Source organism: Lutjanus erythropterus, chromosome 10 (assembly GCF_056507025.1).
Source record: "Lutjanus erythropterus isolate fLutEry1 chromosome 10, fLutEry1.hap2, whole genome shotgun sequence".
Classification (NCBI taxonomy): domain Eukaryota; kingdom Metazoa; phylum Chordata; class Actinopteri; order Lutjaniformes; family Lutjanidae; genus Lutjanus; species Lutjanus erythropterus.
The window spans coordinates 7,200,607-7,213,662 of NC_139326.1; the positions used below are offsets into that span (position 1 = coordinate 7,200,607).

The window sequence follows — 13,056 nt, forward strand, 5'->3', positions numbered from 1 at the left end:
TATGTTCCTAATTATCTTAAACTTTGTGCTTGAGCTTGAAAAGTGCTAAATGAAGAAAATTATCATTATTATTAATATTATTATTATTATTAGTAGTAGTAGTAGTAGTAGTAGTAGTAGTGGTGGTGGTGGTGGTGGTATTTGAAATTTCTCCGAATTTACCAGCAAATTATCCCCAAATTACATGGCAAGTACACATGTAAAGACGCATGCAAATTATTACACACTGATTATGAAAGTTGAGGGTTATTTGCAGGTAAATTCAGAGAAATCTTGAATATGTTGCTTTGTTATTACCACAAACTATGTGAAAATGGTACTTGCTAATTCTCACATATGCAACCAGGAAAACTGGGGGTACTTTGTTGGTAATTTCTTGGTCATTTCTAAGAAATCTAATATATCATTTTGTAATTACCACCTATTTGTCATGAAATTATGAGATCAGGAAATTGAAGCATTACCTTGAGTTTCTTTCGACAGTGTACATAAACCCTACTCTGCTTAAGAGCATGATATTAACATTGTGTCAATTATTTACAAACTATCATTATGTGATATTTCTGTCATGTCGTCCCTAAAGACTGGAAACATTAGTTACAACAACAATACAGACGTATGTAAAGTATATAAAAATAAAAAAACATATATAAATAAAAAATATTAAATTATTTTAGCTAGTTACCTATCTTACCTGAGGTACCAAGCTTGCTCAACTGTTATTGAAACACAGAGCAAAAAGGAGCAGGACTTATGAAGGATCAGTTGGGCTCAATAAATTTATAAGTATCTCAGCTTTCCAGTCATACCCACTTTATGCATTCCAATACTGTTTAGGAACCCCAGTATGCAGAAATATTCAAATAGAAGAGAGGAAAACACATTTATACTGCATGCATGTTTTTCCCCACAACTGCATGGGATTCATTCATTCATTTCATTGAAAATCCTTTGAAAATCGCCATTGCAGTGTTATTTACTTCCCAACTTCCCAACAAGCCAGCATGACTTGGTATAATCAGATTCCTTCCTTCCTCCTTCTAGTTTCATATAACAGTGTTTTCTTCTATTTTTAAAATCAAGTCCACTACAGCCTCTGAAAGAGAGTGATGTCGGTCAGAGATGTGAGGGAGGGCAATTTTTCCTTTTCAGATCTATCTAATAATCTCTAATATCTACATTTATATAAAAGTTAGGAATACAAGAAGGCAAACATGATGTTTTTTATTGAAACAGTTTACTGATAAATGACAGATGGTTGTCATGAAACTTTCATGTTATTTCATGTAATCTCAAAAAATCATGGGCTAAAAAGTCATACATGGTACTTAACATTGAATAGCAAGAGAATCCATGCTTCAGAGCAGACACTCAATTCACAAAGAAATCAGGCAAAATGCCCTTTTGATTTCAATAAAAAATATTAAATCTTTTTTTTCTCCACTCTATCCATCTTTACATGGTACAGGTTTGTTCACTTTTTTTAATAATATAAAAACGCTTAATACTGATTGTGAAACACTGGAATTAATTTACAAAACATAATAATAATTATTATAATATTAATAACAATAACAAACAATAATAACAATAACCATTAAATTTAAAAACAAACAAAAAAAATAGAATGGAGGAAATCAGTCATAGCTGTTGTATCTTGGCCCACACAAACAGCAAAGTTTTGGGGAAAAATACCAAATGGCATTTACATCTACCTGACACACAGTTACACACAAACACAGTATCAGGTCGTTGAGTATTTCTCATTGCCATTTACAGTGTTATGGGCACAAAGACAAGACACTCTCTAAAGCCTTCATGTGCCTCTGCAGGATCACACTCACTGACCAATCAAATCCTTTTCACTGTCAGTCAAGCTCGGTGGACCAACAGCGGTCCTCAAAAAGTGCCCTACTCCTCCAGCACACAGGATAGTAAATGATAGATTAAAGTATAGGACCGTTTGAAATGTCTCAGCATTTAGAGGAAGGGAAAAATCTTCCAGGCGACAGGAACTTGTATCCATTGCCAGCAGGTAGTCGGATAGAACGAGCACCGGGGCTACTGCTTGTGGAAATTGTAGGTGATGGGGCCACTTTTCTAGGGTTGGAGCAGTGGTGCCCATTGGAAGAGTTCTTGTTGCCCCTGTCTAGTGACTGCAGCCCCAGCTCCCGCAGCTCCAGGCTGTCTTGGGTTTCATTAGGGGAGCAATGGCGTGGGGAGAGGTTCAGGAGGCTCAGTACGTCCCTACTGGCAGCAGCGAGGGGTCCAGGAGCACCATGGACGGCCTTGACAGGACCTAGATGTTGCTGTTGCTGGGCTGCAGCGTTAGCCCAGAAGGTCTTCAGATTGTGGATAGCTTGGACTTTTTCATCAATGACCCCTCTTCTTAGTCGGTCCAAGTCTGGAGCATCAGCCGATGTGGAGCAGGCAGAGCCCGTGGAGGAGTAGGACAGGGCAGGGGACGGAGCGCTACCAGCCGGGGACTGGTGACCAGAACTGGGGGACACATTACTTGGGGAGCGAGAGATGTGGCCGCTGTACGGGGAACTCGGGTACTTTAATTTGAACTGTGCATGGCTGTCCAGAGTGGGCGAAGGATGGCTGCCTTCCTTTTGGGAAGACTCAGAAACTGCAGGGCTGTTGTAGCCGGAGCTGATCTTCTGCAGTGAGGAGGAACGGGACGGAGGTTTCGGTCTCGGGGAAGACTGAGCTCGGCCACTAGCGCTGCTGTTCGGACGGCTGAACGCGCTGGTCTCAGAAGAACGGAAGGCGCTGCTCCGAGCGGACGTTCCTCCAGCTGTCCCGCCTTCTGCCCCGGCCCGCTGAAGACTACCCACAGCCCGTAGATGGCTCTGAGTCTCCTCCAGAATCTTCTGGGCCAGCTCCTGAGGGTCCAGAGGGACAGTTTTTTCTTCCTGAGACTTGACAGTACTGTCCGTCTCGGTGCTGGACTGGTCGGATTCACCTGTATCTGAGCTGCTCACCTTCCCCACCTTTTGGAATGGTGAGTTTGGGCTGGGAACCAGGCATGTCTTGACAGGGGACGTTGGGGTGCTGACGCTTCCCCTGGATGATACTGATACAGTGTAACCTCTCCCTGCGCCTGCGCTGGACCCACCTACAACCCCCCTGCCTCCACGGTGGTGGCGCTGGCTGTGGCCCGGTGGCAGAGGCAGAGAGTCACAGTGACTTCCCAGCGGCTCACTGCTGATGATGGAGAAGCCCTCATATTCCTCCTCATCCCCACGGGCTCCTGCTACAGCAGCGGCTGCCCCATGAGGAGAGGAGCGGCTACGGGGAACGTGAGGGTGTTTGTGGATAGAGTAGTGCGCTGTGGCCCCGCTGCGTTGCCGATGACCAAGGAAATCACAGTCTGATTTGGAGGCAAAGCTCATGGAGGAGGCTACAGAGCTGAGGCTGTACACAGAGATGGCATCTGACGCCTGATTGTCCAGGCAAGGAGGAGAGAAAGGGAGGCTGGAGTATCCCATGGGCAAGGGGTTGGACACAGACTGGGCTGAGGCCAGAGACTCAAGGGAAGATGAGCTGTCCAAACTGAGACGCTTGGGGAGTTCTGTGGAGTCTGAGGAAAGAGAAGCAGAGAAAAGAATGAAATGTGGGTTAAATGCTGGGGTGTGTTAAAGGGTTAAATGCACATTTGTTGTTCATTGTTGATTGTCAGTTAGGAGAAGCAGAGAGGGGCACAAGAAGCTAAGCAATATACTGCTGTGCATTTTAGCCACTTAAAAAAGGTCTAACTAATAAAATCTATATCAGTTTAACTGTGCACTATATTCTGAATATTTCCACCACTTAACTTTGGTGTCAGACAGCCTTTTCTGATGGGAAATCCCTGTTATAGAAGCCATCTACAATGGGTAATTCACTGATTCTTGACAAGTATCTCATACAAACCCACACCAAATAATCTGAGCTATCCATTTAGGAAGAACAGGACTGACACAAGGCACATCAGCACATAAGTATACTTACCAAACAGCGCCAGCAAAGACTGGAGAGCAAAGTGCAAGGTGCGGCGGTTGGCTAACTTGCCGGTCTTCAGCACCACTTCTTCTTGGCCGACCTCACACAAGTCAAATCCTGCACACAGAAAAAAAAGGACAACAGTTGGAACTTTAACACTGGATGTACAGTATTTTGGGTGGCAAGTTGGAAGGGACAGGGATGAACAGTCATCTTAGACTGACTCACCAAGAGCCGCCAGAAATTCATGGCATCCTGGCAGTCTCCATAGCTGCACACTGATGGACACCTGAATGGGCAGGAGGGAGAAATCCTGTTCTTTCTCTCCTGTCTGAAGCTGGACTAGCACCTGGTGGAGCTGGAAAAGAAGAGGGAGAAGACAAACAGGGAAAAGAGGCTGTGGTTAGGAAAAGTACAAGAACACAATAAAATGGTGGATTCTAATGGAGGTGTGATTAATGGTTAAAATTAATTTGTATGATCAAACCGTTTCTATTCTATCATGAATAATCAAAGTGAAAATACCTATAGCTCCATGCTCTTAATGAATGAATTTCCTTTTCATCTACATAACATCCCTAACATCATTGAAATCAAGTCTCATCGTGGAGCTACTTTAAAAAGATTTGATGGCGTGTGTGCTGTGTGAATCTGTTTGAATGAATGCTTGAGCTGTGTGCATGAGGGCAACAGAGCATCTGCAGGGCAGCAGAGTTGAAAGGGTTTGAGCTCTGTGGCGGTTCCACGTGCCCTGAGAGCACACTTGCGTGTTTTGTTTGGGGATTACTCAGCTTGGAACAGAGACACCTTTGTCAACTTGACGTAACTGTGCATGAAACAGAACCGCGCCTCGTCTCCTCACTTCACTCTCCATGATTATGTGAGGTTTGTTTTTACATTATAGCTTTATCCCTTCTACCAGCATGAAATATTCTTCTGACCTGTAATGAACCAGGGCTGTAAATCCTTAAATACTCAAAATCCCTAAGATCTGACTGCAGGAGCTTGCAATGGAAAAAATTATGAAGACAACATAGTAAGTGTTTGCTCAGCTACACTTAATGCATGCAAATGCTGAATAGCAAGACTGCTTTTAGTGAGGCAAAGTTCCACCCCTTCCACTGAACAACTATGGGATCTTATTTCAGAAAAAATATGTACGGTAGTTAAAGGTGCAACTTGTAATGACTTTGACTTTTTTTAATACCTTTTCACACACTCCAGAATAACGTTCTCTAAGAACATTATATATAGGTATTTCATGGAACAATTCAAATTCAAACAAATTATTTGTCTCTAGCCAATGTCCAGAGACGAATATGTCTCTCGTACATATTTTTTAAGCAATAAGGCAATAAATTGGAAGGACATAGCCTCTATTATGCAGCTTGTACAGAAAGAGGCAGGTGGTGTTTTAGAAAGCTCAGCGTAATAGAAAGTGGAGAATGGAGGATCAGGGTAGAATGGGGTGGAGTGCAGGAAGGTGAAGGCACACTTACCATCGCCACCATATTTTTAACAGCCTTCAGGCAGCACGTTAGGGGCAGGGGAGAGAGAATAGGATTTTAATTGCATGCACAAAGGCCATTCACATAGGGTACAAGGGTTCAGGTCAACAGGAAGGATAACAGCAACAAGTAACACAAGTGCTTGATACATTATAGTGTTTAATGTAATCAGCACATATAGATTAGGCTGAGCATGTCTCGTGTTGTGTGCACTGACACCAGTATTTGCAGTATGAGGTAACAAAAACTGCTAATCACCAACTAACTGGACAATCTGTCACTGTAAGCATGTGAGAGCCACATGTTACACATAAACAGGGATAAACCTCTGAAGTGTTAAAATTAATTCTCTAGTGTCACGAGCTAGGGTGCAAGAGAACAGGACTCAGATTGAAGTGAAGACTTTGTACTTGATGGACTGCTAGTTAGGCTTCTATGCTGCATTTCAGTGCAGATTAAGCTGCTGCTTGAGTCGCCAGTGCGTTAGCGTGTGTCCAGGTCTGATGTAACTCTAACAGTTATGTAATTATATATCCCTTACATTCTCTCCTAGCGAGAACCTCATGGTACTAAGGCATCTAAAAGTTCCAGACAAAGTGGGATGAACTGCTTCAGTTGTTCTTAACAAATAATTGCGGTGGCGTTCGTTACTTGAGCCAAAGACCAATTTCTATGTGATGTGTTTGATTTAAAAATCCAGCTGCATTTGTAGAGAGCTGCAGGGGCCTACCCGGTTGATGAGCTGCTCTCCTGCCTCTGAAGCTGTGATGAGTTTGCACAAAGCCTGGAGAGCTGGCGGTGGCAGACCTGAGGGACAGGATCAAAGGAAGTTCCTCATTATTCACAAACCAGGCACGTTCTTCATGCCCCAAACTAAGTAGCACTATGACTAAACAGGTGATATATGAAGTGATATGAAATGTTACAGGTGCCTGTCCCAATAGGAGAACACTCTTCAGTTCCTGGTAGAACTGTTTCTAAAGGTTACACTTGGAACCCTTTCAAAGAGTTCTACCTAGAACCCAACATAAAGGGTGAGACCTAGAAACATCTGGTACGGTTCTACAGGGAACCATTCCACCCAGAACCCCTTGCATGGGTTCTACTAGAACCCTTTTTACATTACAAAGGTTTCATCCAGAACCCACTGAGGGGTTTCAGCTGAGAACCCTTTTATATTTCAAGTGAACCCAGCCAGGGGGGCTCAACCAAGAACTCTTTTATATTCAAAGGTTGTTAGGTAGAAACCCACACAGGGTTCTACTGAGAACCCTTTCATGTTCCATGGTTTCTATCCTGAACCCACACAGGCGGTTCTACTGAGAACTCTTGTACATTCAAATGGTTTTATCCTGAACCTACCAAGGGGGTTCTACTGAGGACCATTTTATAGTCCAATGGCTTTATCTAGAACCCACCCAGGTGGTTCTACTGAGAACCCTTTTATATTACGGTACAAAAAACACCTCTCAGGTTCATACCTAGTAGTGACTGTAAAGTGGTGCTGCACTGCTGGAGCCTGTCTCCTGGATCAGCAGTGGGGAAGAAGACAGCGGCCGGGATACCAGGGCCTGCAGAGTCAAGTCGGAAGCCCACAGCTGTCAGCAGCGCCTGCCAACCAGGGACGCCCCCTACCTTGTTCTCCACACTCTGCTGGGATGTATACATGGAGTTACGCTGGCCGTTCTGTATCCTCTGAAGAGACTTCTCCACCTGCAAGCACCGGGGAAGTGCACTGTCAGCATTTTTGTGTGTCTTCAGTTGTCACGTTTTGCAGAGCACGTAAGTCCTCGTGTGTGTGTGTGTGTGTGTGTGTGTGTGTGTGTGTGTGTGTGTGTGTGTGTGTGTGTGTGTGTCTCACCAGGTGGAGTAAAACTCTCAGAGCATCACGCGCTCGATCTGGATACTGTAGAATCTCCGCCAAAGCTTGGCCAATGAGGGAAGATGGACTGTTAAGCTTGACATCGTTGCCGATCAGCATGTATCCTGTACGGAAAAAAATGCAATAAAAAGAGTTTAATTACAAGATCATCTTATTTTTACAGAGAGAACGTAGAATTAAAGAGATAGTTTGGTTTATTTGAAGTGGGGTTGTATGAGATACTTGATAGTCGACACGTCCTCAGTTTGGAGAAGAAGAGAGGAGGACCAGCAGGAAAGCTAAGCAATGCACTGTTGTCAACAAGCAGCAGTAGACCAGCAACTCCCATGTTCTGTGAGGTAAAGTTACTGATTTTGCCTATGGAGTCTAGTTGGTTTGGAGAGTGCAATATTTGGATTATATAACAGCAGTTTTCATCAGAAAATACTGTTCGATAACAACGTAAAGCAGTGGAAATATTCTAAATATAGTGTAACTACTATTACTGACTATGGATAACTGCCTCATACAATCCCACATCAAATCATTCGAACTATCCCTTTAACACATTATCATATAACATCTCTAACCTGCCCAGTTGGAGGGGTGCGAGTACTGCTTGCTGCTCTGGACAGTCTTCATGGCGTCTGCCAGTGCCGCACTGGCCTTGGTCCCGTTAAGCAGGGCAGTGTAGAAGGCATGGACAAAAACTTTGGAGGCTGCGACGGGGACAGGCCACAAGGACACGAGAGTACACTGAGCCCCCGCAGCGAGGAAGGCCCTGGTCAATCCCACGACACCATCTGCTGTCACTTTGCTGCTGGACTCCTGGTACGACCTGTAACCACAATGACACACAAGCGTGTAATTAAATTAGGAAGCTATAAAGTATTTAATAGCATAACATTTCAAGCATTATTTACTTTTATTATCTTTCTAGGCTGTGATATCCCATTCTCATCAGTTACATTATTTTTTTAGTACTGCACTGTATATAAGGCTTTTCATGTCTGTAACTAAATCATTAATCCACAATTATTTGAAATGAGTTTGTCTGCTGACAGTTTGTCCTGTTTGCTAGGACAAAAAAAAAAAAAATCAAAAATCAAATCAACATAGAGACTGATATGTAAATGTTAACCAGCCAACCTACCCCAGCACCACCAACTTGACAGGCAGCCTCAGGTCCAGTATATCAGCAGCTGTGAGCAGGAACTCCTGCAGCGGCGGACTGTCACAGATGCTCTCCACGTCGCTGCTGTCGTCCTGCATGTGGAGAGACTCGGGGATGGTGTAACCGCTTCCGATGGAGCCCTTCCTGCCTCGACTGCTGCTGCCTCTCCTCCCACCTGCACCTCTCCCCACTGTTCCCACCCCAACACTGGCACTTGCCCCACCGGGCACGCCCTCCGGGTTTGGTGTGAGCACCAGAGCCGCAAGTTTCCAGGAAATGTGGGTGGCAAAGTGGGCGCACTCAGCCTGCGTTAGGGCGCTCATCACCCTCTCCTTGGTGGCGGCGGAGCCGGCCAGGGGTTGGCAGCCCAGCAGCTCAGCCACCATTAGGGCCTCCTCCTCTGCAGAGGGCATGGGTCCCCACAGCCAGCGGTCCATCACAGGTGAGGGCAGTCGAGGGTTCCCCACCACTGCTGCCATGGAGACGCCACCACATGGAGCAGGTCCGGGACGACGGGTGTGAGTCTAGGAGCACAGGAACAAAGGTTACAGGCCAACTCTACAGTCTAAGGACAGCAGTTCAACAATCTGTTAACAGTAGAACAGCCATTTTAATGGTTTATAAATTTATATGTGCAATAACTTTGTTGTTTTATTTGTGAGAAAACTTTGATTGGGATTCTTGCATTCAACAACTATGAACTTTAAAACAAAATACTTTGTAAAAAAGTTGAAAATGTATACTTCTCTAGAATGCCCTTCTTTTGTTTAAATTTGTTGCTGCAATTCATATATCCAATGTATACGGATATGCATGTGTGTATGTTTATTTTCTTTGACAGTTCTAGAAAGAAATTTGTCATGAATGTTAAAATAATTTATCATCCAGGAGTATTGGAATTCTGACAGGTCATGTGTTAAACATTACTTCTTGATCTTATGGTCATAAAAGTCATCATCTATTTTTTAAGAGTTTCAGGTAGAAGTATCTGTTATTTTTCGGTCATGTGAGAAGATCCACCTTTGCACTGGATCCGAGGCCGTGGATTGAGGGAACAGCGATGAGGCTGAAGCGCTCGTACAGGTATTCATTAGAGGAGCTTCCTTTTAGCAGAGCGAAGGGGATGAGGTATAATTCTCCCTCCAGCACCATCACCAGCTGTCTGTGTCTGCCAACGGGCCCACTGGAGTGCATCAAGCCCTGTCAGACAAAAGGATCAGTATGAAAATGCACAAATACAAAATAACATTCAATCTGTGGTGCTTTTGATTTCTATTTCGCACAAACACATTTTCTGTTATGCTCTTCTCTTTACCACGCATTGACAGACGGGCAATGGCCCATACAGATAGTGCTGTACTCACCCCCTCCATAGGTGCGATGAGCAGATCATAAAGTGCTCGGAGTGGAGGCTTTCCGAGGTTGCTGGAGCGACGAGGCAGCGAAGAGGTACCATCTTTGGCAGGTGACATGGTGTTACTGAACAGGCTGGTCATACTCTGGCAGCTCCTGCACAAACACAACACAAAATAATGCTCTTCTTTTTATTTTGGAAATCATACTTTCATGCTGCAGACCCGAAACAGTTTTACACACAGCTCATCTGCAGTAAGCTACAAAAATATATGCATGGACAGAAAGTACCTATTTAATAAAGACCAGGAAAAAGATTGAATTAAAGCATTTAATTTTGAATGTAAACACTTCATTTATCAAGGCACACAGGTAGAAGACGACATAGACTTAAAAAACCCCAAAAAGTGTCACACTGGTGAGCTGATTTGTCCTTTTTTTAGTGGCAATTTCCTCAGCATCTGCATTCATTATCTGAACTGATGCTGTTTCTGTTGTTGTGTCTCATGTTGATGGTGCAACGGAACAACACACCTGTTAAATGATTGGCTGTTTGTGTGCAGCATCTTCCTTTATTAAGGGATTTGATAAGAGCTGCAACAATTCATTAAAGTATTTTTTTAAGAAGAAACTGACTATCTTTGGCTTCTGGACAAAACAAGACATTTGAGGATGTAATCTTAGGCTATGGGAAACACCAATCAACATTTTCAGTACTCAATTATGACTTTAAAAGTAAAGTAGATTACATAGTGTAATGCATACTTAAGTACAAGTAAAATTAGTAAAAGTGAAAGAAGCTGTAAAATGACTTTAATTACAGTAATCTGAGTAGTTCTAACTAGTTATGTCCACCCATGCATTTAACTTAAACAGTTCTAAGAAAACCATGGCTGCTTTTGTAACCTTAATATGCAACATTTTCCTAAATAAACAACAATGTATTGACTCATACAAATATAACCCTTTCAATCATGTCAATTTCCTCATTTTGGCATTGCTTTGCTGTGCCTGGGATGCTTTACCAACTCAAAAGGTCAGTATTTGATGTCCTGGTATCTTTCTGGTGCGTTTACAAACAGCTCGGACAAAATGCAACTGATTCTACCTTTAAGGTCAACAGTGGGTTTGTAACTGAAAATACTGTATACTGTAGTAATCCTGCATATAAAGTGAACTAAACATATGTATCAAACCATCCTGCTGCAATTAATGAGCTCTGCAGATGTGCTGGGAATGTGGCTGACGAGCTCCATGTCTAACTCGCAGCAGAGCGTTACATCAGATATGATTCCAGCAAGACGCAAACTCAGCCGCTGTGGTCTCGAGTTTGTGTGTGGTAGCAGTATAAAGCTGCAGAAGAGGAGAAGAAGTGATCCAACGCTCTAAAACAATCAGAGAGGCCCATCTTTCTTTGTGCTCACTGTCAGATCTGAGTAAGAGGCAGATGAAGGCAGGCCATCCTCCATCTCTATTGTGATGTGCTGTAATCCCTCAGCGAACACACACACATATAATTTCACATGACATGAGGCAATACCACAGAGGATATCGTAATACGTAAAGCTCCACTAGATGGCAGTATTACACTGTGTTAGTCTAGAGCTTACAGAGACATGAAGGAGCATTGAATGTGATCAGCTTGCCAGAATCACCAGGAGAGCAGGGCTCATCCCATCTTTACAGGGACCTACTCTACATACACTCAACACTCAGAGCTTCCAGCTGATGACAGATGAGATAGCGAGTGTCCTCAATATTTATAATACTTTGAGTGTTTAAAGCAAACAGGAATAAGGTAACAGCCCTGTGTGTGTCGAGGAATATCTGTTGTGTGACAGGAGCATCCTTAAGACCTCAAAAATAGGGAGGATACCAACAAATTTGAGTTTCAGGGAGTTTTTTTTTCATCTATTCTGGTGACTTTTAAAACATGACATGTTATCATTACAGTTCTGTGCCTTGTTGTCTTCATAGTTTCTGTTCTATTTCTTCTTTGCTATTGCTTGACTTCTACTTTCTTAGTATTTTGTGTCTGTTGTTGTTTTGAGTACTATATGTTTACACTGGGGGTCAGAGAGAAATGGTATTTCAATCCTCTATATGCCATGTACATATGGCAGAACTGACAATAAAGTTGACTTTGACAAAAAAAGTATATTGCTTTTAACTTTCAGGAAAGAATACAGAATAATTTACCCCTCTAGTGTGAACTTGTGTAAATATCTGGCACATCAGTTTTCTTTCATTCATTTATTTTCTGCCTAAAAGAAAACTGATGTGGCAAATTTTACAAAATGTGTGCCCCTTTCCATTAAAACTTTCCTTAAAGGACAGTTCACCCCCAAATGAAAGATACATATTTTTCCCCTGGCTTGTAGTGCTATTTATCCATCTAGAATTTTTTGGTGTAAGTTGTTTGGACATATACATGCCTCACAGATTGCTGCCTTCTATCCAATATGATGGGACTAAATGGCACTAATCCTGTGGTGCTAAAAGTGGATAAATAATTCAAGACCAGTGTCTCTTTCCAGAAATCATGACCTGGTGACTGAAGATGATTCACAAACCTTGTGAGCAGTTTTAGCTCTTTCTATTAGTAAGAAAGTAGCTCGGTGGATTCCACTGCTGCAAACAAAAGTAGTTCCTACACGAACCGCTCACGACAACGGACTGTGATCATCTTGTGTAATCAGGTCATGATTTCTGGAAAGAGACGTTGCTGTCCAGTTTTTCAAATGTATTTTTTTAAGCTTTGAGTATCACAGGACTAATACAATTTGTTTCCATTATTTTGGAGAGAAGGCAGGAACCTATACAGCTGGTATCGCCAAAACTAGGCTCACACCAAAACAGTATAAATGGATAAATAGCACTTACAGGCAAGTGGAAAAATATGTATTTTTGATTTTGGGAGGAATTCACCTTAAGACATCTCTTCTGGTGAAGCTGGATTGTTATCCAGGTGGAAACAGTTCACTTTTAGAGTCGTAGAGGGCTTATATATGGTGTGGTGTCAGAAAAAGGGTCGTGATATTGAAAAGAAGGTGTGAAAATTTAGGGAGAAATACAGGAGAATTTTGATCCCAGGAGGAAATAGGGAGAGGGCAATGAAAAATGGGAGTCTCCTGAGAAAATCAGGAGGGACGGCAGTTATGGACGGGACTGAC

At 42.9% G+C, this 13,056-nt stretch overlaps 1 protein-coding gene across 3 annotated transcripts in view; it reads right to left on the reverse strand.

Annotated features, from left to right (window-relative positions):
* Positions 1-1,208: 1,208 nt before the first annotated feature.
* The window catches only part of LOC146319961 (tetratricopeptide repeat protein 28-like), a 257,551-nt gene continuing 245,703 nt past the window's right edge, over positions 1,209-13,056 (reverse strand). For 2 of the 3 annotated variants that reach the window (XM_084728079.1, XM_084728082.1), the window contains 11 exons: positions 9,895-10,039; positions 9,551-9,730; positions 8,510-9,054; positions 7,947-8,194; positions 7,357-7,481; positions 6,977-7,208; positions 6,226-6,302; positions 5,487-5,510; positions 4,216-4,345; positions 3,997-4,104; positions 1,209-3,586 (listed from right to left, as the gene is read on the reverse strand). In XM_084728079.1, the coding sequence (XP_084584205.1) occupies positions 1,974-3,586; positions 3,997-4,104; positions 4,216-4,345; positions 5,487-5,510; positions 6,226-6,302; positions 6,977-7,208; positions 7,357-7,481; positions 7,947-8,194; positions 8,510-9,054; positions 9,551-9,730; positions 9,895-10,039 (3,427 nt within the window). In that variant the 3' untranslated portion in view covers positions 1,209-1,973. The remainder of the gene's footprint in view (positions 3,587-3,996; positions 4,105-4,215; positions 4,346-5,486; positions 5,511-6,225; positions 6,303-6,976; positions 7,209-7,356; positions 7,482-7,946; positions 8,195-8,509; positions 9,055-9,550; positions 9,731-9,894; positions 10,040-13,056) is intronic. The other variant, XM_084728080.1, reaches the window with a different exon arrangement.